Raw genomic sequence first — 25499 nt, forward strand, 5'->3', positions numbered from 1 at the left:
CCAACACATGCACGCACGCATACTCCTTCTGTGAACCTCCTCTTCCTCCCTTGACTGGATGATTCTCCACTGATGCTAGGCCACAGGAGTTCAACCCTTACTGCTGCCAAACTTTGGTATTCCTATCCCAATATTGCCAGGCTGAAAAACAGTTATCTCATTAATGCTCATTAAACTCTATACCCTTGCCCCAGTTCTGCCAACCAGATGACATTCCTTCAATTCTGCTAAATACCAGGCACCAAAAAGTATACTTACATACCACCTCGCTACATATTCTCAGGTTTAAAAATATATCTTCTGAAACATGTGCACTTAAAAATAAAAAATTTTAATGACTATTAAATTAGATTTTAGAACAGATACACTTAAGGGACTCAATTCCCAAAGCTAGTCCATGATACCATCTTGAAAATAGAAATGGACTTATTTATTACTGAATAGGTTAGGGTGAAGCACTGCTAATAAAGGGCAAATCCTTTAAATGAATGTGAACAAAACTGTGACCTACTAATGACATTCTGCTAGTTTAACTTTAAAAAGTGTGTACTTCTCTTCATTCTTCAGCACATCCTCGGGCTCACTGAAAGCAACACAGTGAGAGTTCTGGATATAAAAGTGCTTTTGCTATACCCAGGGACTGGATCTCTCATGACTGCTCGCAGTGAGTTCAACAATGACGGGATGTTAATAAGAAACTGGAATAGGGAAATAAAAACAAAGTGCTGAAAAAAAAAACAGATCTGGCAGCATCTGTGCAGAGAGAAACAGGCTTAATATCCAGCATCTCATTCGGAAGTTTTTCGAGCACTTTGTTTTCATTTCACACCTCCAGCATCCATAGTATTTTGCTTTTAAGTGTTGAAGGATGTGTGACACTTACAAGAGGTGCATGTTATACACATGACTTATTAAACTAAAAAGAATGCAGAAAAGATTTACTATGATGCTACTGGGACTTGATGGATTGAGTTATAAAGAGAGGCTGGATAAACTGGGACTTTTTCCTTTGGAGCGTAGGAGGCTGGCTGAGGAGTGATCTTATAGAGATCTATAAAATAAAGAGGGACAGAGATCAGCTGGATAGTCAACGTCTCTTCCCAAAGGTAGGGGAGTCTAAAACTAAAGGGCATAGGTTTAAGTTGAGAGGGGAGAGATACAAAAGTGTCCAGAGGGGCAATTTTCTCAGACAAAGGGTGGGGAGTGTCTGGAACAAGCTGCCAGAGGTAGTAGTAGAGACAGGTACAATTTTGTCTTTTAAAAAGCATTTAGAGAGTTACATGGGTATGATGGGTATAGAGGGATATAGGCCAAATGCGGGCAATTGGGATTAGTTTAAGGGTTTTAAAAAAAAAGGGCGGTATGAACAAGTTGGGCCGAAGGACCTGTTTCCATGCTGTAAACCTCTATGACTTTTTGACTTTTAACATATTTTAGATAGTCAGCAATAAGGATTAGAGCACTTATAAGATCTTTTAATCCATTCTTGGGTGCTTAATAAAACCAATAAGTGAAAAAATAATAGCAGCAGATGAGACCATGTGGTTTTCATCTAAACTCCCAGGAATAAGTTATTCAATTTTGCATTTAGGCTTCTTCATTAAATAGAGCTCTCTAGATTATAGGTATTACCATGTCTTTTTATGTGACTTAAGCTCACTTAAGGGACAAATAAGGTTGGAGTCGCATCAAAGGGGCAAAACAAACATCACAAAGGGATGTGTCATACATACATTATTGTGGCTCTCCTCACTCGCCTGTGGTGTATCTGCAGCTGAGTAGTCTACTCCAGGAGAGTTTGATTCCAGCGGGGACCGGATAGGCAGGCTTATCAGTCTTTTGGGAGCATTTTTTGCTGCTTGACGGGCTGCAACAAATAAAACATCTTGCTGATTTAAAAAAATCAAATTTATCATAAACTTTTTAAAAAATAGTATTACAAATATCATTTGCCTATTTTTCCAGTTATCTTCATACTTAAACACCATGCATCATTCAGTGGAAAATACAGCAGCCTGGCTACATTATGCAGCTACATTAACCTCTGCACCAGCTAGAAGTCTAGGACGGCACAATGACACAGTGGTTAGCACAGCTGCCTCATAGCACCAGGGACTCGGGTTCAATTCCTGGCTTGGGTCACACTGTGTGGAGTCTGCACATTTTCCCCCGTATCTGCGTGGGTTTCCTCCCACAGTCTGAAACACGTGCTGGTTAGATGCATTGGCCATGCTAAATTCTCCCTCCAAGTACCTGAACAGGCACCGAAGTGTGGCAACTCGGGGATTTTCACAGTAACTTCATTGCAGGGTTAATGTAAGCCTTACTTGCAACACTAATAAACAAACTTTAAACAAACAAGTCAATTTCACTGTGAGAAATAGGTAGATAAAAGGTGACATAAAAAGGAATAGGAAGAGGAGTGAACAATGAGCCCCCTCAAGCCTTCTCCACCATCCAATACAATCATGGCTGATCTTTGGTCAACCTCACTTCCCCGCCACTCCACATATTTTCTGAAAGACTAAAAATCTGGCTAACACAGCTTTGAACATACTCAATAATGTTGCATCCACAACACTCATGGGTAGAAAATCCAAAAGATTTATAACTCTGAAGGGGCTGTTCTCGACTCATTGCTAACTGAGCAGTCCCTTATTCTGAAACCGTGCTCTTGTGTTCTGGTTTTCTCAGCCAGGGGAAACAACGTCTGTTTCTACCCTGTCAAGTCCTTTCAGAATTTTGCATGTTTCAATGTGATCGCCTCGCATTCTTCTAAACTTCAGAGTTCCATACAGACCCAATTTATTGAGCTTCTCATTATAGAACATCCCAGGAATTGATCTAATGAACTTTGCTGAACTGCCTTCAAGGCCAGTATATTCTTCCTTTAATATGAAGACTGAAATTGTACACAGTACTCCAGGTATGGTCTTACTCAGGCTCCATACAACTGTAGAAAAACTTATTTATTCTTGTACTGCAATAAAGACAAACATGCTATTTGTTTTCCTAATTGCTTGCTGAACCTGCATGCTAACTTTGTGTTCCTTGTAAGAGCACACCCAAGTCTCACTGACCAACATGTACAAGTTTGACACCTTTTAAAAATATTTTGCCTTTCTATTCTTACTGCTGTCATGAATAACCTCACACTTCTCCACATTATACTCCATCTGCCACCTTGTTGCCCACTTGCTTAATATGTCTATATCTCTCCGCAACCACTGCAGCCTCCTCACCACTTACATTCCCAAATAGCTATGCATTGTTAGCAAAGTTAGATACATTACTCTCTTGCTCTTCATCTATGTAACTATCTTAGATTACAAATTGAAATACTGAGTGATCTTAAATTAGAATTACAGTTCCAGAACTGTGAAATACCAATTCAAAAATGGACAAGCAACAACTGTGCATGTTATTGAAACTCAAAAGCATTTATAACTAACGTGCATCAGCTGGTAACTACACCATATGGTGGGCAACCAAGTTGTGTTCACTAGTAAAATCCAAGGTTCTGTCCCTACTTTGTGCCAAATTAGCTGGTTTCAGTTGAACCAGTGAAAATACCTTTATTAACCATAAGACAGTCAAAGGCTTTGGTTACCCTCCTGATGTTTATCCTGTAATTTATGCTTCAGGTGAAGTGATCCTCAAATAGCCTATTAAGATTCAATTGCTAAGTGTACACCAGAACAATGGAACATGGAACAGTTATCAGTATAGTGCTCCCAGTGGCTCAAGTCACAAAGAAAATCACTACCCAAATGCCAGAAATCTCAGTTACACCAATATCAGGTGACTTTGGTCCGAATAAAGGAGTCATTCTGGTATTTTGCACATCAGTTCTGAATGTCAAAGTGCAGGTTGATTGAACTGAGCTAAACGTTGCATTACAATTACTCTAACACAAGTTTCAGAACCACTGTGCATTTGTATCCTGTAACTCTTGAAATCGTCTTTGCACCCTTATTAATCTTGTCGCATGACTTCAGAGCCACAGCAATGTGGTTGACTCAACCACCCACAGGCAACTAGAGATGGGCAATAGATGCTGGCTAGCCAGCGAGATCCAGGTCCCATGAATGAATTAAAAAAAAACATGTCCCCATTCTGGTTTCAAAACCTGCTTTGACTAAAACTTCTCTACCTGTACTCTTACGCATTTTGTCTATATCTGGCAGCCTTGTATTATTACTGCAGCAGCATAATTGCTTCTCACTGCTAGAATGTTTGTTTAATTCTGGATTAGAGCTGCTCTGTTATTTCAGTGATTTCCCCCTGGGGTTTTGCAAAGTAGGACTTGATTGACAGTAATGTATCAGGTGACTGGGTGGAGCTAGGCTTGCACAGGAAAGTCAAGTTTAGATGCTGCTTAGAGTTGTTAGCGTACAAAACTTCTGTTTTTGTCTCTAGAAAGAGTGCAGAAAAGATTTACTAGGATGCTACCAGGACTTGATGGATTGAGTTATAAGGAGAGGCTGGACAGACTGGGCCTTTTTTCTCTGGAGCATAGGAGGCTGAGGGGTGATCTTATAGAAGTCTATAAAATAATGAGGGGCACAGATCGGCTAGATCGTCAACATCTTTTCCCAAAGGTAGGGGAGTCTAAAACTCGAGAGCATAGGTTTAAGGTGACAGGGAAGAGATACAAAAGTGTACAGAGGGACAATATTCTCAGACAAAGGGTGGTGAGTGTTGAACAAGCTGCCAGAGGTAGTAGTAGAGGCGGGTACAATTTTGTCTTTGAAAAAGAATTTAGATAGTTGCATGGTAAGATGGGCATAGAGGGATATGGGCAAAATGCGGGCAATTGGGATTAGCTTACAGGTTTAAAAAAAAAGGGGCATAGACAAATTGGACCAAAGGGCCTGTTTCCATGCTGTAAACTTCTGTGACTCTATGACTCTGGATTTAGAGACTAGAATGTGACAGGAAATAAGTCTCTTTTTCTGAGATTCTGCTGTTTGGGGGTGGATCTTCCTTTGAGATTTTGTTGCATGAGAGTAAGACAACAGGTTTCTGTCTGGATCTCCCTCCAGGGGTGTTAAAAGGCTGGAAATCATGCATCCACCTGAGCATATCGGTTTTTGGTGCTAACTGGTTCTGAAGAAGGGGTTTATGTCTATGGGGATTCTACTTAAATTGGAACAATAGAGATGAATAACTGTTAAGAATAATACTTTGACATGTTTAAGCATTTTAACTGTAAAATTTATTCTAGTTCTTTTTGTTATATTCTGTGTTCTTAAATAAAGTTTGTTTTAATAAAAGCTTTCTAATGGGTCAATTGAATTATACCTGGAATGAAACATCCGAGAGATTGAACAGTTTAGGCCTATACCCTCTGGAATTTAGAAGAGTGAAGGGAGATCAAATTGAGGTATTCAAAATAATAGAAGGTACGGATAAAATAGACATGGAGCTGATGCTTCCACTGGAGAGGCATTCTAGGAGGAGAGGTCATAGTCTTAGGACAAGGGGTAGCAAATTTAAAACAGAGTTGAGGAGCCAGTACTTCAAAAAACTAAAAAAGAGAGCAGCAAGGCAGTACTAATAGGGGACTCCATAGTGAGGGGTTCAGACAGGCGTTTTTGTGGACGCAGACGGGAGTCGCGGATGGTGGTTTGTCTCCCTGGAGCTGGGATCCGGGATGTCTCTGGATGCGTCCCAGACATCCTGAAAGGGGAGGGTGAGGAGCCGGAGGTTGTGGTTCACACAGGTACTGCTGACACAGGCAGGAAGAGGGAAGCAGTCATGAAAAGGGATTATAGGGAACTGGGTAGGCAGCTGAGAAAGAGGAACGCGAAGGTAGTAATCTCAGGATTGCTGCCTGCGCCACGGGAGAGTGAGAGCAGGAATGGAATGAAGTGGAGGGTGAATGCGTGGCTGAGGGACTGGAGCAGGGGGCAGGGATTCCGGTTCCTGGATCACTGGGACCTCTTTAGGGGCAGGTGTGACCTGTACAGTAAAGACGGGTGGCACTTGAATCCCAGGGGGACCAATATCTTGGCGGGAAGACTGGCTAGGGCTACTGGGGGGATTTTAAACTAGAAAGGTTGGGGGGAGGGAACAGAGATGAGGAGACTGAGACCGAGGAGATTAGCTCCCGGGTAGGGAAGGACTGTAGTCAGTATGAGAGTGAGGTTAGACGGGTGGTGGAGAAGAGAAATGTCCAGACCGAGGGGCTGAGGTGTGTCTATTTTAACGCCAGGAGTGTAGTAAATAAGGTAGATGAGCTTAGGGCGTGGATTGCTGCTTGGGAATGTGATGTGATGGCCATTACAGAGACTTGGATATCTCAGGGACAGGACTGGGTACTTCAGGTGCCAGGATTCAGATGCTTCAGGAAGGACAGGGTTGGGGGCAAAAGAGGTGGTGGAGTGGCACTGGTGATCAGGGACAGCGTCATGGCTGCAGAGAAGGAGGATGCCGTGGAAGGACTGCCAACAGAGTCATTGTGGGTGGAAGTTAGGAGCAGCAAAAGGTCGATAACTTTGCTGGGTGTTTTCTCTAGGTCGCCCAATAGTGACAGGGAAGTTGAGGTGCAGATAGGGAAACAGATCCTAGAGAGATGTAGTAATAACAGAGTTGTCGTGATGGGAGACTTTAATTTCCCGAACATCGACTGGAATATCCCAAGGGTAAGGGGTTTGGATGGGGAGGAGTTTGTTAGGTGTGTTCAGGAGGGTTTCCTGACACAGTTCGTGGATAAGCCTACGAGAGGTGAGGCTGTACTTGACCCGGTGCTGGCTAATGAACCAGGACAGGTGTCGGATCTCTCGGTAGGAGAGCATCTTGGGGATGGAGATCATAATTCTATCTCCTTCACGATAGCATTGGAAAGAGATAGGGTCAGGCAGGCTAGGAAGGTGTTTGTCTGGAGTAAGGGGAAATATGAAGACATCAGGCAGATAATTGGACGAATAAACTGGAAGGAGGCGTTCTTGGGGAAAAGTACAGAAGGAAGGAGGCGGATATTCAAGGAATGTTTGACTGGAGCTATGCACGATAACGTTCCGATGAGACAAGGAGGTTTTGATAGGGCACGGGAACCGTGGTGCACGAAGGTTGTGGTGAACCTCGTCAGGAAGAAAGGAAAGGTGTATAAAAGGTTCAGAGAGCTAGGAGGTGGTAAGGATCTAGAGGAGTATAAGGCTTGTAGAAAGGAGCTTAAAAAGGAAATTAGGAGAGCCAGAAGGGGTCATGAGAAGGCCTTGGCGGGTAAGATTAAGGAGAATCTCAAGGCCTTCTACAAATATGTAAAAAGTAAAAGGACGAGAAGGGATCGGACCTATAAAAGGTGAAGGGGGAAAAGTCTGTGTGGAACTGGAAGAAATGGCAGAGGTGCTTAATGAGTACTTTGCCTCGGTATTCACGGTGGAAAGTGATCTGGGAGGTTGTACTACAGGTTTGTGGCAGACTGAAAAGATGGAGTATGTAGATGTTAAGGAAGAGGATGTGTTAGAACTTTTAAACTCTATCAAGATAGACAAGACGCCGGGACCGGATGGGATGTACCCCAGGTTACTGTGGGAGGTGAGGGAAGTGGTTGCAGAGCCCCTGGCGATGATCTTTGCGTCGTCGATGGAGACGGGAGAGGTTCCAGAGGATTGCAGATGTGGTTCCTATTTTCAAGAAAGGGAACAGGGATAGCCTGGGAAATTACCGACCGGTGAGTCTGACCTCAGTGGTTGGTAAGTTGATGGAGAGGCTTCTGAGGGACAAGATTTATGAGCATTTGGAGAAGTTTAGAATGATCAGAAATAGTCAACATGGTTTTGTCAAGGGCAGATCGTGCCTTACGAGCCTAGTTGAGTTCTTTGAGAATGTGACTGAGCACATTGACGAAGGAAGAGCGGTAGACGTGGTTTACATGGACTTCAGCAAGGCGTTTGATAAGGTCCCCCATGCAAGACTTCTTGAGAAGGTGAGAGGGCATGGGATCCAGGGGGCTTTGGCCTTGTGGATCCAGAACTGGCTTGCCTGCAGAAGGCAGAGAGTGGTTGTGGATGGGTCTTTTTCTGCATGGAGGTCAGTCACCAGTGGAGTGCCCCAGGGATCTGTTCTAGGACCCTTGCTGTTTGTCATTTTCATAAATGACCTGGATGAGGAAGTGGAGGGATGGGTTAGCAAGTTTGCAGACGATACGAAGGTTGGTGGTGTTGCGGATGGTCTGGAGGGATGTCAGAAGTTGCAGCGGGACATAGATAGGATGCAAGACTGGGCGGAGAAGTGGCAGATGGACTTCAACGCAGATAAATGTGTAGTGGTCCATTCTGGCAGGACCAATGGGATGAAGGAATACAATATCAAGGGTAGGAGTCTTAGCTGTGTTGAAGAGCAGAGGGATCTTGGGGTCCGGGTCCATAGGACTCTTAAATCGGCCTCGCAGGTGGAGGATGTGGTCAAGTAGGCACATGGTGTACTGGCCTTCATTAATCGAGGGATTGAGTTCAGGAGTCGGAAGGTAATGCTGCAACTTGATAAGACCCTTGTCAGACCCCACTTGGAGTACTGTGTGCAGTTCTGGTCGCCTCACTATAGGAAGGATGTGGAAGCTATTGAAAGTGTGCAGAGGAGATTTACAAGGATGTCGCCTGGATTGGGAGGCATGCCTTATGAAGATAGGTTGAGGGAGCTGGGACTCTTCTCCCTGGAGAGACGAAGGTTGAGAGGCGACCTGATAGAGATTTATAAGATGTTGAGAGGAATAGATAGGGTGGATTCTCAGAGGCTATTTCCCAGGGCTGAAATGGTGGCTACGAGAGGACACAGATTTAAGGTGCAGGGAAGCAAGTACAGAGGAGATGTTAGGGGTAAGTTTTTCACTCAGAGGGTGGTGAGTGAATGGAATCAGCTGCCGTTGGTGGTGGTGGAGGCGAACTCGCTGGGGTCTTTTAAAAGATTTCTGGATGAGTATACGGGATCTAATGGGATTGGGGGTTATAGATAGGTCTATGGCTTAGTAGGTATAGAAGTGATCGGTGCAACTAGTGGGCCAAAGGGCCTGTTTGTGCTGTAGTGTTCTATGTTCTATTTCTTTCAAAGGGGTGTGAATCTGTGGAACTCGCTACCCCAAAGTGTGGTGGATGCTGGGACAGTGAGTAAATCTGAGGAGTTAAACAGATTTTTAATTGGTAATAGGTTGAAAGGTTATGGAGAGAAGGCAGGAAAATGGGGACAAAGAGTATATCAGCCATGATCAAATGGTGAAGCGGACTTGATGGGCCGAATGGTCTAATTCAGCTCCTATATCTCATGAACTTATGAACCTAATGCTTAGCCTAATGTCAAAATCAAAAGTAAAAGTTGGGGTCTAGGCTAACTTCATAACATACCTTGGAGTTTCTGATCTGGTCCCTAACTACAGGTGATTGTTACATGTACAATAAATCAGGGCAATTTGAATTAATAGTTCATACCCTGGAAAGCGCTTTCTGTTGCACGTCTCTTCATTTCAGCCTCCTCTTCCTCCTGTTTCTTCTTTCTGTAAAAAACAGGTAAAAAGCTCAGAACCCAGTTATATGAAACAACTATCATTTACATGGGAGATTTCAGTGCAGAAAATGTAACCTTTGGTTTAACCGCTAGACAATAAAATTAATACTTGTCCATCGCCTCATCTTTTTTCCATACTTACGCAACAATATCGTTCCAAGTTTCCTGAAGTTTATTATCTACATGGCCAGCTTGGATCAGCTCTGCTTCTTTCTTCACCTTTCTGTGGGATCCAAATTTACACATGAATTAAAGTCTGCTGCAAGTTTCAAGATCATTAGTAGTCAGTACAGATACTTTTCATTATATCACTCTGCAACTATTAGTATTATTCCTCACAATGTCCATCTTCAGGAACACAAGCAACCTGAAAACACTTCAGCATTTACAGAGGCAATGTAAACCACATTTTAGCTGGGAAATATAATCCACAGCAAAAAGCACAGACATTGAGTTTTGGGACTGGTGGCAGCTGAAGGTAAATTATGGGTGATACAGTGGTTAGCACAGCTGCCTCACAGCGCCAGCGACCCAGGTTCATTTCTCAGTTTGGTTCACTGTCTGTGCAGAGTCTGCATGTCCTCCCCATGCCTGTGTGGGTACTCTGATTTCCTCCCACAATCTGAAAGATGTGCTGGTTAAGGGCACTGGCCATGCTAAATTCTCCCTCAGTGTATCTGAACAGGCGCTGAAGTGTGTCAACTAGAGGATTTTCACAGTAACTTCATTGCGATGTTAATGTAAGCCTACTTGTGACACTAATAAATAAGCTCAAACTTAGGGGGATTGTGTGGGGCACAGGGATAGGGTGGAATGTTGGCCTTTCTCAGATGCTCTTTCAGAGAGTTGATGCAAACTCGAAGGGCTGAATGGCCTCTTTCTGCACAGTACGGATTCTCTAAAATTCTATGAAACAGCATGTTCAACCAACACAATGACATCATCACACCATGAAACTATTACTGAAACAACATGCACTATAAATATCTGATAATTGTTTGCACAAGTTAATTTGGCATAAATAGTATATACGTACTAAACATGAAGCTTTTAAATATTTTGCAATAGGCCTTTCAAAGATTTAGAATGTTAAACCTATAATACAATCTTAGGCAGTGTTTACAATTTCTCCATTATTTCAGATGAATGATTATTTTGTGAACGTGACATTATATTTAGAAGAATAATCAATACAGTCTAAAGAACGTGAAGAAACAATAAAGAAAATAATTAAGCAAGGCAGGAAACAATTGTTAACACAGGAATGACGGGGAAACAAACCATTTAAAAGTAAAAGTCCTGTTTTTAATGGAAAAGGAATATATCATTAAAGGATAACATTTGAAAAGAGAAAAAGATACCACTGCACCAAGTCTGAGGGGTTTTGGACCAGCCAGGTTATGATTGTTGTAATTGGACATAACCACTTTTATATTGACCAAAACAAAAAGTTCTTCCATGACAAACAAAAAGTAATTGAGGCAACACCTACAAACCTGATACCTTGGGTTGATTAAGTTGTTGAAAAGCCACTTGACCATAGATACTACAAACACCAAAATCACTATTTCTTTTCCTTTAAATTTATTTATATGCATAGATTGAACAAATAATGAATACAACTAATTTGTGAAGTTCTGACCTGTATTTCTCCTGGGTCTCTTTAATAAGTTTCTTTAGCTCATCAATTCGCTCGGCGGTGAGCTTACGAACAATTACATCTTCCACGGTTTCCACAACTTCTCCTTTCTCACCACGTTTCCGCCTGTGAAGGGATTGATAGGATAATTGCCAATAGAAACTATTATACTTTGGCGAGTTTTTAATTTCTAATATATGTACAGATGTGGATTAAACACTTACTTGGGAGTTTCTGTTGTCTCCAGCAGTTCAGAATATTGTGATGCACAATGCTAGATGAAAAGAACATAAATAAATACAAATTTTATGATAATCCAGACACAGCACATCAATCAAAGGCATGGATGAATGCCTCAATGACAAGCGGGCTGAGGTAGAGATGGAGGTGAATGATGTTACAGAAATTGAAGTAAACGGAGAGTAAATCGGGCCACAAACTCAGCTTGCGTATGAAAGAGGACTCCCACTATAAAAGCCTTTACTTTTATTCAATCATGAGATATACTGGTGAGCTCAGCATTGATTGCCCATCCCTAATTGCCCTTGAGAAAGAGGTGGTCTGTTTCAACCTTGGAAAACGTGGAGAGAGGGATTGATGGAGTAAATTTTTTTTTGAATGTAAAAGTTATTTTCTAAAAAAAAACTTGTTATTTTCTACAGACTGACTGACCAAAAAAAATCTATTACAAAGAGAAAATAACCAATCAAGGGATAGAAAACACAAACACAACAAAGAATTAACCAATCGACAGAGAAGTCACAGACACAACACAGGGGTACGCAAGAGAAGAAACAAAATAAATTTTGCCAAATAGTATGTTTATTTACAGATTTCCTCCTTCATTATGCAGGCAAAAACTGAGCTCTTACCTTTTGTGAAAACCAGTCTGGTGGGCGTCCAACTTCCGCAAAAGGTTTGATTGCCCTGCTAACCGATACCCTGCAAAGGGTGACAGACAAATCTTTGTTGGTATCACATTAATGATCTGCTGCATACTTTAAAAAAAAATTACCACCACTGAACTTTGCAACTTTTTTTAAAATATTGGTGCTCAAAGTCGGAATGATAATGATTTGATCAGACAACCAACATCAGAACCAAGTATTCCTGATCAGATTTAATGCAGGTTACATAAAAAGTTATGTTGTGTGCTTTATTTGCAACTTCAGTAAAACACCCTCTACTGTGTCATGGTCCAGTATGACACAATGATTTTCTTGGTTTGTCAAAATGAGTTGAGCATTTTGGTGGGCTAACCCCATTACAAACTGGACTGTAACCAACTAAGCCAATTCTATTCGAAGGCTTCACAAAAGGCACAGAGATGTCTTTCATCTCACCACCCCAGCTGGGACCACACCCAAGAAATAGAAAGCAGTGCATGCTAATTCCTGATATAATCTTCAAAATTCTTCACGGAGATGATGCTCAGCAGCCCACTGGAAGGTTTCTACTAACAATACTACATACAGCAAGGATAACATGGTAGCTGAGTAGATTCCCTGATTTTTCAATCATATTCCAGAAGGATTCTCCTGCCTCCTTTCCTCATTTGTCAGCAAAATGTGTATTCACAGCTTGCCAAGGAGAGGTGTTAGCATAAAAATCCCTTTATAATATTAAAACTCAGTAAGTCTCACAACTCCAGGTTAAAGTCCCACAGATATATTTGGTAGCACAAGCTTTCTGGAGAGCTGCTCTTTCCTCATCTGAGTGACTCACCTAAGGAGCAGCGTTCTGAAAGCTTGTGGTACCAAATAAATTTTTTGGACTTTAACCTGGAGTTGTGAGACTTCTTACTGTGCCCAACCCAATCCAATGCCTGTATCTCCACATCAATGTTAAAACTGGGTAATGAAGAAGATGGTCATGATGGCCCTTAAAACAATTTTGTGTGTCTTTCGGCTGTTTGAACCTTACTTTCCAGACACAATTTCAGTCCAGACCTGTTTGCTTCTCTTCTATAATCTCAAATACAAAGAAAGTACTCTGCAATTAAAGTACAACAGCATTCTTGTTACATAAACTCAAAATTAGTTGGTGTGCAGACAGCAAATGGTCAATTTTGGAATACTGAATCTGGCTCTTCCCAGTTTCAAGATTCAGTACATCTCAACTCTGATAGCAATATTTCATATCTGGCTGCCTTATGAATCAGCTGCACTTAGTGTCACCTACCAATTTTGGTCTCCACTCCGCATCACTGAAGATGCTAAACATAGTTTTTCGCGGATTGACCAGGGTTCAGTAGGGCCAGTACTCAGCAATTTGTGCTCTTTGCAAGAAAAAGAGAAAGACAGTTCAAAGTTATTGACTGTTAGACATGAAACAGGAAAAAAGTAAAATAGCATCAATCCCAAATTCATAGTAATTATTAATCACATCCTGGGACCGCAACAGTTCTGATATTTTTACACTGTGGCTTGAAGGGAGGTTTAAGTTAGCCAACTCAGTTGTTAAGTACAAACCAAAATAGTAAAGAAACATACTGGATGGAGAACATAGTCACCATTACAACTAACATACAACAGTACAGCAGGTGTTCTGAGAATTTAAAAAAAACTGCAAAATCAAATTTATAATTACAAATGAAGAGGAACTGCAGAAGTCATGACTAATTGCAACATCCAGACTCTCAATGATAGCAGTATTATTTACACCTTTATTGACACATTGCCCCAAATATCACACGATACACTGCTAATTTATTTTATTTGATGTTGTTCAAAGATTTGAGTGGAAGACAATGCTATTCTTGTGGCCATCTTTCAGTCCCAACCTTCATCTATCCTTCCAACCCTTAGGTTTACAAAAGGCTTTCAGATTCCCTTATATGTTTCCATTATTCTATTTTTATACAGTCTCTACAGTCGTCTTCTGTTTTCATTCATGCTCTGACTTTCTGAGCTTCTTTTCCTGTTTCATCATAATGAGAGAGCGCTTTAGTCTGCATCTGACTGTTATAGACCTAGAAATGGACCAGCTACTACGCAACAAAAACAGGAAGTGGTGGAAAATTTTAGCAAGTCTGACAGCATCTGTGGAGCTAGAATAGAGCCAATATTTCGAGTCAGGATGACCTTCATCACAGCCCTCATCAACCCTTTGTTATTCTGATGAAGGGTCATCCAAACTCGAAACGTGTGTGCCTTTACATGCCCTGTTTTGATCAGAACTCCCCACTCACATGACGAAGGGGCAAAGCCCAGAAAGCTAGTGGCGTTTGCTACCAAATAAACCTGCTGGAATTTAACCTGGTGTTGTGAGACTTCTTACTTCACTCTCTCCCCACAGATGCTGTCAGACCAGCATTCTCTGTTTTCTTGTTTCAGATGCCAACATCCGCAGCATTTTGCTTTTATCTGAATGAACACTCGACAAGATTGGTAGTACGGATGACCACCCTCACGGGATGCTGATTTCCCCCATTCCAGTCCACTCTACATGGTGCCAGCCTGCTGCTTTATGTCCCTCCACGGAGGGCGATAGCAGCTGTCTCTCTCCCCCCAACTCCGATCCCCTGCAGATCTCACCATCCCCCCGCTCTCTCCCCCCACCTCGATCCCCTGCAGATCTTTCCCCCGCGACCCCCTACAGATCTTTCTCCCCCCCCCCGCGACCCCCTACAGATCTTTCTCCCCCGCCGCGACCCCCTACAGCTCTTTCTCCCCCCCACCCCCCCGCGACCCCCTACAGCTCTTTCTCCCCCCCACCCCCCGACCCCCTACAGCTCTTTCTCCCCCCCCCCGCGACCCCCTACAGCTCTTTCTCCCCCCCCCGCGACCCCCTACAGATCTTTCTCCCCGCCCCGCCGATCGCTCCCCCCGGGCCCCGCTCTCGCCACTTACTGCCAGTCCCGGCCGCCATCATCCCAGCAACCACCGCGCGCCCTGACCTTTGACCCCCCCCCAATCTCATTACCGTTAAACCACTGTCTCCCCTCCCCACCGCCACCACCAAATTTCACACAATACCACATTTAACATGCTCTCCCGATTGAGAATTTTATACCGCTGACGGAGCTTTTCTTTTTTTTTGAATAAATAAAATCTACAGAGAATCCCAGCCCTCTGATGTCACAGGCTCCATTGGTTGCCAGGCAACAGCCCCAGACCATGGATAAGGAATAATTTGTTGTTGTTGACGTTTGGGGACTTCAAACACTCTTATCATGGAGTGGCCAGATTTCCAAAAGTCAAAACTGGTGCGGCACGACCAGCTCCGGTAGATATAGAGTTTCACGTTAAGGGGTGATGATTTGATTTAATTTGTCATATGTTTTGGTATACAGTGAAAAGTATTGTTTCTTGCGCCCTATACAGACAAAGCATACCATTCATAGAGTACATAGATAGGTTAAGTTTATTTATTAGTCACAAGTAGGCTTACATTTACACTGCACTGAAAATCTCCCGAGTTGCCACACTCCAGAGCCTGTTTGGGTACACTGAGGGAGAACTTAGCGTGGCCAATGCACCTAACCTGCATATCTTTGGAGTGTGGGAGGAAACTGGAACACCCGGAGGAAACCCACGCAGACACAGGGAGAATGTGCAGACTCCACACAGACAGTAACCCCAAGCTGGGAATTGAACCCAGGTCTCTGGCGCTGTGAGGCAGCAGTGCCAACCACTGTGCCACCTCATTGGAGAGGAGGAAAGGAGAGAGTGCAGAATGTAGTGTTACAATCATAGCTACGATGTAGAGAAAGATTAATTTAATATGAGGTAGGTCCATTCTAAAGTCTGATGGCAGTAGGGAAGAAACTGTTCTTGAGTTGGTTCACATGCCATCTCAGACTTTTGTATTTTTTTCCCTAACGGGACAGTACGGAAGAGAGAATGTCTGGAGTGTGTGGGGTCTTTGATTATGGTGGCTGCTTTCCTGATGCAGTGGGAAGTGTAGATGGAGTCAATCGATGAGAGGTTTGCCTGATGGTCTGAGCTCCGTTCACAACCCTTTGTCATTTCTTGTGGTTTTGGTAAAAGCAGGAAGCATACTAAACTGTGATACATCCGGAAAGAATGCTTTTATTGGTGCACCTATAAAAATTGGCTAGAGTCGTAGCAGACATGTTGGATTTCCTTAGCCTTCTGAGAAAGTAGAAGTGTTGGTGGGCTTTCTTAACTATAGTGTCTGTGTGGAAGGACCAAGACAGATTGTTGGTGATTTAAATATCTAGATTCAGGAGTCTGCAGTCATTATGCCCTGGTCACGGGCATTCGGCCTCTGATCTTCGGGTAAACATTCTCCAAGGCAGCCTTCACAACATACAACAGCGCAGAGTCGCTGAGCAGAAACTGATAGCCAAGTTCCGCACACATGAGGACGGCCTCAACCAGGATCTTGGGTTCATGTCACACTATCTGTAACCCCCATGACTTGCCTAAACTTGCAACACCTCACTTACTGTCTTGTCTGGAGACAATACACATCTCTTTAACCTATGCTTAATGCTATCTCCACTCACATTGTCTGTACCTTTAAGACTTGACTAGCAGATTAGCCGTAAAGATTTGCATTCTAATCAGTATTCTGTAAACTGTGTGTGCCTTTATATGCTGTTTGTAATCAGAACTCTCCACTCACCTGATGAAGGAACAGTATTCCAAAAACTAGTGGTGCTTACTACCAAATAAACCTGTTGGACTTTAGCCTGGTGTTGTGAGACTTCTTACTGTGTTTACCCCAGTCCAATGCTGGCATCTCCATGCCATTATGCCCCACCAGGGTAACCGACAGTCCCTTATTTCACAGGATCATCCCGATATTTGAATCCTTTTTTTAGTTTTTACTCTATCCGTCAAATTATAAAGCCAGTGCTCAGAATGGATGGGCAAACACACATCCATTCCTTGCTTGCACCAAAAACCATATTCAAAATCCAACTGAATCCAATTCATCGCCCCCACAAGAGAGACAAACATGAGCGAAGCTGACAAGATTATGAATTGCACCCCATCCTAGGCTAGATTCGGCCAATGCTTGATCTTATCCAAAAGGTTGAGATTACAGCACAGAGGCCATTGGTCCCATTGTGAATGCACTGGCTGTCCCAATGAGCAATACACTTTGTGCCAATACCTTATACACTCACCGTGGCACAGTGGTTATCACTGCTGCCTCTCAGTGCCAGGGACGTGGGTCTGATTCTCGGCTTGGGTCTTCCTCTCTGTGGAGTCTGCACATTCTCCCTGTGTTTGTGTGGGTATCCTCTGGGTGCTCCAGTTTTCTGCCACAGTCCTAATGATGTGCTGGTTAGGGTGCATTAGAAATGCTAAATTTTCCCTCAGTGTACCCAAACAGGTACCAGAGTATGGCAACTAGGGGATTTTCACAGTAGCTTCATTGCAGTCTTAATGTAAGCCTACTTGTGTCACTAATAAATAAATTTTAAAACACTCTTCCTTGTCAAATTACTGGCTAATTCTCTTTTAGATGCCTTGATTGATCCTGTCTCCACTGCACTGTCAGGCAGCGCATTCCAGATCCTAACCATTTGCTGCACAAAGAAGTTTCTCCTTGTGTCGCCATTGCCCAATTTGCCAATTACCTTAAATACGTGCCCTCTCATTCTCCATCCTACCACCTATGAGAACCATTTCTCCCTATCCATTCGATCCTAATCCCTTATGAGTTTGAATACCTCTATGAAATCTTCTCTCAGCCTTTTTTTCTCCAAGTAAGTCAGCCCCAGTTTCAGCATTTAAAACTGGGCACAGTACTCCAGTTGTTCCAGGTCACCTTTTGCTAGGGTGTTGTTTTTCAGTCTTTTAAATGTCATGTATGCACAGAACTCACTCTCCTTCTGTTCGCATACTCTCATAGCTCTGGCATCAATCTGCACTCACCTTGCCAGATTGTCCCTTGATTTTATCCGAGGAGGTTGCTATCACCCTGTGCCCCAAGTCAGTGTAGTACTGAGTTGTTATTCTCCAGCCCCCTCATTGAGGGCTTTAATCTGGAACTGCGCCACCTGCTGTACATCCACTGTCATGATGTGGAGCTGCCAGCATTGGACTGGGGTAAATACAGTAAGAATTACTGTAAGAATTAAACCTGGTATTGTTGACAATACCAGGTTTAAGCCCAACCAATTTATTTGATAGTAAATGCACAACTTGTGAGTTTACTATTAAATAAATTGGTTGAACTTAAACCTGGTGTAATCTGCTGTTGTCAGCGAGCTCACGATTACTCAGCGATGCTACCAGCATCACGTCCAGTCAAATATTGCGAGAGCTCCTGGAGTGTAAACCTGACTGAGGTTGCCTCCCTAGGATCAACTGTCAATCATCCCAGCGTGACCACCCCAGCCCAGCTGTATCTTCTTAGTGTATATTCCAATTGCGTTAGTATTGTGCCTTGTTCCTAATCTCAAGGTTAAAGGTTCTCTAAAAAGGGTAAAATTGAAAATCAGGACATTTGAATTTTGAGGGAATTGTTGGGACCTTGAGGTGTTTCACGAAGACTGTCCTAGCTAAACCTGGTCACCCTTTTTATTATATCCCTAATGTTGGTGAGGATTATAGATTGAATAAATTTGTTATTTATATTAGTGATTTAGATGAGAATTTAGAAGGCATGGTTAGTAAGTTTGCAAATGACACCAAGATTGGTGGCATAGCGCACAGCGAAGAAGGTTATCTCAGATTGCAACAGGAACTTGGGGAAATAGTGATATCTTGAGAAGTGTACATATTGCAGAGAAAGAGGTGCTAGAAGTCTTAAAGCGCATCAAGGTATAAATCCCTGGGACCTGATGAAGTGCATCTCAGGACACTGTGGGAGGCTAGGGAGGAAATTGCAGATCCCCTCGCAGAGATATTTGAATCATTGATAGTCACAGGTGAGGCACTGAAGATTGGAAGGTGGCAAATGTTATGCCTTTTTTCAAAAAGGCTGCAGGGAAAAGCAGATGGAGTTTAATTTAGATAAATGCAAGGTGATGCATTTTGGTAAATCGAACCAGGGCAGGACTTACTCAGTTAATGCTGGGGTGTTGGAGAGAGTTATAGACAAAGATCTAGTGGTACATATTCATAGCTCCTTGGAAGTGGAGTCACAGGTGGATAGAGTGCTGAAGAAAGAACTCAGCATGTTTAGTTTCATTGGTCAGAACATTGAATACAGGAGTTGGGGTATCTTATTGATGTGGTACAAGACATTGGTAAGGCCACACTTGAAATACTGTGTACAGTTCTGGTCACCCTAGTATAGAAAGGATATTAGAATTCATCATTGAGGGAATAACAGTGCATTTGGAAAGTCATAATCTGACCAAGCGGAATCAGTACAGTTTCATGAAGCAGAAATCACGTCTGACAAATTTACTTGCGTTCTTAAATAGGTACCAACCCAGAGAAGTTCAAAGAGAACCAATTAATGATGTATATTTGGATTTTCAAAAGGCAATTTCAAACCTTAAACTGTCCCTATTTTGTTTCTTTCTTTTGCACATTCCGGTTTTAATCTGTTTCTTTGACTTGTTTTTAGAAATTTTTGAATCCAGAAACCTATAGTACCTATTTGAATGATAAGTTCCTCGAACTTGCAGCATGCCGAGAAGAGACGTTTGTGTGAAATCAAGGCAATGAGTTAAAAAAACAGGCTACAAGAAGCTTGCAGTCATGCTTACACTCTTTTTGTGCTGCAAAACTCTGACTCAAACTTGCAGACTGAGCAGAGGTGTTCATTATTTAGCCGTTCACATACATGTATAAGAACTAGGAGCAGGAGTAGGCCATCTGGCCGCTCAAGCCTGCTGCATCATTCAATAAGATCATCACTGATCTTATCAGCTCTACTTACCCACCTGCTCACCATAACCCTTAATTCCTTTACTGTTCAAAATCTATTTATTTTTGCCTTAAAAATATTCAACAAGGTAGCCTCAACTGCTTCATTGGGCAGGGAATTCCACAGATTCACAACCCTTTGTGTGAAGAAATTTCTCCTCAATTCAGACCTAAATCAAATCCCCCTTATTTTGAGGCCATGCCCCCTAGTTCTAGTTTCACCCACTAGTGGAAACAACTTTCTTATCTATTCCCTTCATAATTTTATATGTTTCTGTAAGATCCCCCTTCATTCTTCTCAATTCCAAAGAGTGTAGTCCCAGGTCTACTCAGTCTCTCTTCATAATCCAAACCTCTCAACATTGGAATAAACCTAGTGAATCTTCTCTGCACCCCCTCCAGAGCTAGTACATCCTTTCCCAAGTAAGGAGACCAAAACTGTACACAAGTACTCTAGGTGTGACCTCACTAGCACCTGATTCAGCTGTAACCTCCCTGCTTTTGAACTCCATACCTCTACCAATGAAGGACAACATTTCATTTTCCTTCTTAATTGCCTGCTGCACCTGCAAACCAATTTTTTGCAATTCATGCACAAGGACCCCTAGGTCCATCTGCAGAGTAGCATGCTGCAATTTTTACCACTTAAATAACAGTCCATTTTGCTGTTATTCCTACCACAATGGATAACCTCATTTACCAACATTGTACTCCATTTGCCAAACCCTTGCCCAATCACTTAAGCTATCTATATTCCTCTACAGACCTTCAGTTTTCTCTGCACTCTTTGCTCTACCACTCATCTTAGTGTCATCTGCAAATTTTGACACACTACAATTGGTCCCCAACTCCAAATGTAAAGTGTAAACAATTGCAATCCGAACACCAATCCCTGAGGCATACCACTAGTCACAGATCGTCAAACAGAAAAATGCCTATTTATCCCTACTCTTTGCTGTTAGTTAACCGATTCTTTACCAATGCTAATACAGTACCCATATATACCTTGCACCTTTATCTTATTCAGCAGCCTTTTGTGCTACACTTGTCAAACGTCTTCTGGTTTTGCAGATACACCACATCCACCAGTTCCCTGTTGTCCACTGTGCTCATAATATCCTCAAAGAATTCTAATAAATTAGTTAAACATGACCCACCTTTCATGAATCCATACTGTCTCTGCCCAATGGGACAATTTCTATCCAGATGTCTCGATACTTTTTCCTTGACGAAATATTCAAGCATTTTCCCCACAACAGAAGTTAAGGGAGACCTATAGTTACCCACCTTCTGTCTACCTTTTTTAAAATAGCGGCAACATATTTGCTGTTTTCCAATCTGCAGGAACCACCCAAAAGTCCAGAAAATTTTGGTGAATTACCACTGGTGCATTTGCTATTTCCCCAACATCTCTTTTAGTACCCTGGGATGTATTCCATCAGGGCCAGGAGACTTGTCTACCTTTAGTCCCATTAGCTTGCCTAACACCAACTCTTTAGTGATAATGATCAATTCTAGGCCCTTACTTGCTATAGCCTCTATTATCAATTTTTGGCATATTGTGTGTGTCTTCCACTGTGAAGGCCAACACAAAATACTTGTTCCATGCCTTGGCTATTTCCTCATTTCCCATTATTAAATCCCCCCTCTAAAGGGCCAATGTTTACCTCAGCCATTCCTTTTCATTTTACATATTTATAGAAATATTGATCTAGTTTACTCTCACAATCTACTTTACTTTTCTTTATAGCTTTTTTTCATGGTTTTCTGCTGACCTATAAAGATTTCCCAATCCTCTAGTTTCCCACTAATCTTTGCCATTTTGTATGCATTATCTTTCAATTTCCTTAGATATCCATGGCTGATTATCCCTTGTCCTACAATCCTTCATTAGCACTGGTAAATACTTCTGCTGAGCTCTGTGAAAAAAATCACTTTGAAAGTCCTTCAGTATTCTTCAATTGCCCTATCTTAAACAACCCCCCTCCTCCATGCCATTGTTTCTTTCCCAGAACTATTACCATGCCTTTTGCCTTTTGTAACCATGGCATCTTAGGTCATATGACTGGCAGTTCATCTCTTTGAACTGTCTCTCTGTTCTTTGTCTCTCCTCTCACTTGCACAAAACTATCACATTTCCAGCTTTCTTTTAGTTCTGTACAAAGGTTATTGACCTGGAATGTTAACTCCCTCTCCACAGATACCGGAGTCACTGAGTATTTTCTTTATTTCAAATTTTCATGAAGGCGCTACCCATTGACCCATAAAGAGCAGCTCATCGCCATACCTCCTACCGCCCACCCATTGGCGGCGCAGGTTGGCTTCATTTTATTGGCTGCTGGCTGCCGCTCTTCACCATTCATTGGCTGCGGCCGCCGCTCCACCTCATTGGCCGCGCTCGATTACACCCGCCCATTGGTTAATATGACAGCTCCGCGCTGGCTGAGTGGCCGTGGTCGCCACTTCCGCTCATTGGCTGCGTTCAATTGTTCCCGCCCATTGGCTAGCATGGCCGCTCCTTGCTCTCTGATTGGCTGCGGCCGCTGCTCCCGCTCATTGGTCGCGCCCGATTGCTCTCCTCCCATTGGCTACCCTGGAGGTTCGCGCTGATTGATTGGCTGCGCCGGCCCTTTCTGCTCACTGAGTGGCCGCCGCCTGCGTTGCTGCCGTTGCCATGACGACGGCCGGACGCCGAGTGGGGATGAGGCTTTCCAGCGGCCGAAGCAGCTGTGAGGAATCCGGATGGTAACGGGATATGGCAGGGAGGGAGAATGACAGCCTCAGGGCCAGGCAGGGTCTCGGGATAATGATGATGAACAGAGTCCATCCCCCTTAGGGACGTTACACAATGATTCCAGCCCAGCAAATCCTCACCGTGCTGTGGGCCATCAGTGGCTGAAACATTTCACACGGCAAATAGTCAAAGTGTTGTGTGGAGTTTTCCCCCCAATAACGGTGATACTGTGGTTAGCACTGCTGCCTCAGAGCGTGAGGGACCCGGGTTTGAGTTCCAGCTTGGGTCACTGTCTGTGTGAGTTTGCACGTTCTCCCCGTACCTGCGTGGGTTTCCTCCAGGCACTCTGGTTTCCTCCCACAGTCTGACAGTCATGCTGGTTAGATGCATTGGCCATGCTAAATTCTCTATCAGTATATCTGAACAGGCGCCAAAGTGCGGCAACTGGAGCATTTTCACAGTAATTTCATTGCAGTGTTAATGTAAGCCTAATTGGGACACTAATAAACAAACTTAATCCAATTTAAACACAAATACAATGAAGTGTTAATCAACCAGGACCATTTCTCTGCTATGCAGTGAGACTGTTGGACTTCTGGGAACATCCAAGTTCTGTTGTTTGGGCAATGGATATTGTAGACTATGACAAGGAAAAGTGGGGGGGTTAAATTACAAACAAAAACTACCACATTCCTCTACTGGTTAGGCAATACTTTTGTGCACCTTGCCTAAAAGAGTACGAAAACAATTGGCACACAGAGCTCTGACAAAGTGATCTGTGGGACTGTATACAAATGTAAATGAGGATGATGAGTACAATGATCATAATGCTTTTTTATTAAGATGAAGCTTTTTAGTGTTGGGGTTAGAATATCTTTGAATTTTCAAAAATGTCAACATCAAAGCACAGTCTGTTGAATAAATCAATGTCTGCCACATAACAACTCCCTAATACTCAGTTCTAAAAAAAGTTCTAATCTTTGTGACCATTATTGAACTAAGGGGAGGCAATGGCATTGTGCCATTATCACTAGACTATTAATCCAGAAACTCAGCTGAAGTTCTGGAGACCTGGTTCAAATCCTGCCACAACAGATGGTGGAATCTGAATTCAATAAAAAATATCAGGAATTAAAAATCTACTGATGGCCATGTCAATTGTCAGAAAAACCCATCCAGTTCACTAATGTCCTTTAGCGAAGGAAATCTGCCATCCTTACCTGGTCTGGCTTACATGTGACTCCAGAGCCACAACAATGTGGTTGACTCTCAACTGCCCTCTGAAATGACCAAGTGAGCCACTCAGTTCAAGGGCAACTAGGGATGGACAATAATTGCTGGCTAGCCAGTGACACCCATGAATAAAAAAAACCCAGGTTACCTTTATGGCTTCTTTGAACATAAGAACATAAGAAATAGGAGCAGGAGTAAGCCATCTAGCTCTTCGAGCCTGCCCCGCCATTCAATAAGATCATGGCTGATCTGAAGTGGATCAGTTCCACTTTCCTGCTTTCTCCCCATAACCCTTAATTCCCTTGTCTGTCAAAAACCTATATACCCGTGACTTAAATATATTTAGCAAGGTAGCCTCCACCGCTTCAACGGGCAGAGAATTCCATTGAAGTGGTGGAGGCTACCTCACTAAGTATATTTAAGTCACGGGTAGATGAATGAAATTAATGCCAACTTGCATATTAGGAACATGGTTAACATTATGCAGTACTTGGAGAGAGATTACATTAATTTCCTCTGTTGTTTTGGATCAGATTCAAACCAAGGTGAAAGGACTGTACTTTATCGTGCCATTGTGCCATCGTGTTCAATCTTTTTATTGTAAGTACATTCATTGTGAAATATTGTGTACATTTGAATTCTATTTTCTGCCATTAGTGATTCTCCTTTTATTCTTTCTGAAAACAGTTCCTGTATCACCATAAAAGAAATCTCTGATATACTGTGGTCCCATTGGTGAGTGTGCACATGGAGAACCCTGAGACCGAATACAAGGCACGCAAGCCAATACCTGTGCAAATCTCAGTGCTGAAGGCCGTGAACTTGGTATGCATCTTTCTCCAAGGCAATCAGAGCTTTTATAATTTGGACATATTAAGGCACTTTTACATTTCGTATATCTACAACTTAAACAAAAGGAGGCTGTATTTGTGAGCTGATGCCCCATGAAGAAAAAGAAAGATTGGCAATTATATTGCACCTTTCACAATCAATATGACACCTGAAAGTGTATTACAGGCAGTTAAGTATTCCTGTAGCTGTAATGCAGGAAAAACAACTGCTAATTTACACGCAACAAATTCCCACAAACATCAATGTGATAATAAGCAGATAATGCATTGTTGTGATGTTTGTTTGAAATAGTGTTTATTTATTTATTAGTGTCACAAGTAGGCATACATTAACACTGTGATGAAGTTACTGTGAAAGTCCTCTAGTTGCCACACTCAGGTACACAGAGGGAGAATTTAGTATGGCCAATGCACTAACCAACATGTCTTCAGACTGTGGGAGAAAACCAGAGCACTCAGGAAACTCATGCAGACGTGGGAAGAAAGTGCAGACTCTGCACAGTGACACAAGCTGGAAATCGAACCCAGGTCCCTGGCTCTGTGAGGCAGCATTGCTAACCACAGTGCCACCATGTGCTAGTGCTAGGAGATTCATTAGAGAGAGGGCAGCCGGAACCTCAGTTTAACATTTTGTGCAGAAGATAACATCTCTGCCAGTTGAACACTCCCTCAGTGGGGTGTCAGCCTTTTTTTGGGCTCATCTCCTGGAGTGACACCTGAACCCACAGACCTCTGAC

At 42.7% G+C, this 25499-nt stretch overlaps 2 protein-coding genes across 2 annotated transcripts in view; one reads left to right on the plus strand and one right to left on the minus strand.

Annotated features, from left to right (window-relative positions):
- Positions 1–15033, minus strand: part of brd8a (bromodomain containing 8a) — a 75804-nt gene extending 60771 nt beyond the window's left edge. The window contains exons 1-8 of the mRNA XM_080206985.1: positions 14995–15033; positions 13325–13421; positions 12016–12085; positions 11368–11417; positions 11147–11269; positions 9647–9727; positions 9429–9493; positions 1734–1867 (exon numbers count right to left, since the gene is read on the minus strand). Of these exons, the coding sequence (XP_080063111.1) occupies positions 1734–1867; positions 9429–9493; positions 9647–9727; positions 11147–11269; positions 11368–11417; positions 12016–12085; positions 13325–13421; positions 14995–15016 (642 nt within the window). The 5' untranslated portion in view covers positions 15017–15033. The remainder of the gene's footprint in view (positions 1–1733; positions 1868–9428; positions 9494–9646; positions 9728–11146; positions 11270–11367; positions 11418–12015; positions 12086–13324; positions 13422–14994) is intronic.
- Positions 15034–24645: 9612 nt separating this feature from the next.
- Positions 24646–25499, plus strand: part of cfap70 (cilia and flagella associated protein 70) — a 75498-nt gene continuing 74644 nt past the window's right edge. Inside the window, exon 1 of the mRNA XM_080206163.1 lies at positions 24646–24736. Within this exon, the coding sequence (XP_080062289.1) occupies positions 24659–24736 (78 nt within the window). The 5' untranslated portion in view covers positions 24646–24658. The remainder of the gene's footprint in view (positions 24737–25499) is intronic.

Source organism: Carcharhinus amblyrhynchos, chromosome 18, assembly GCF_965287045.1.
Source record: "Carcharhinus amblyrhynchos chromosome 18, sCarAmb.v2.hapA, whole genome shotgun sequence".
Taxonomy (NCBI): Eukaryota; Metazoa; Chordata; class Chondrichthyes; order Carcharhiniformes; family Carcharhinidae; genus Carcharhinus; species Carcharhinus amblyrhynchos.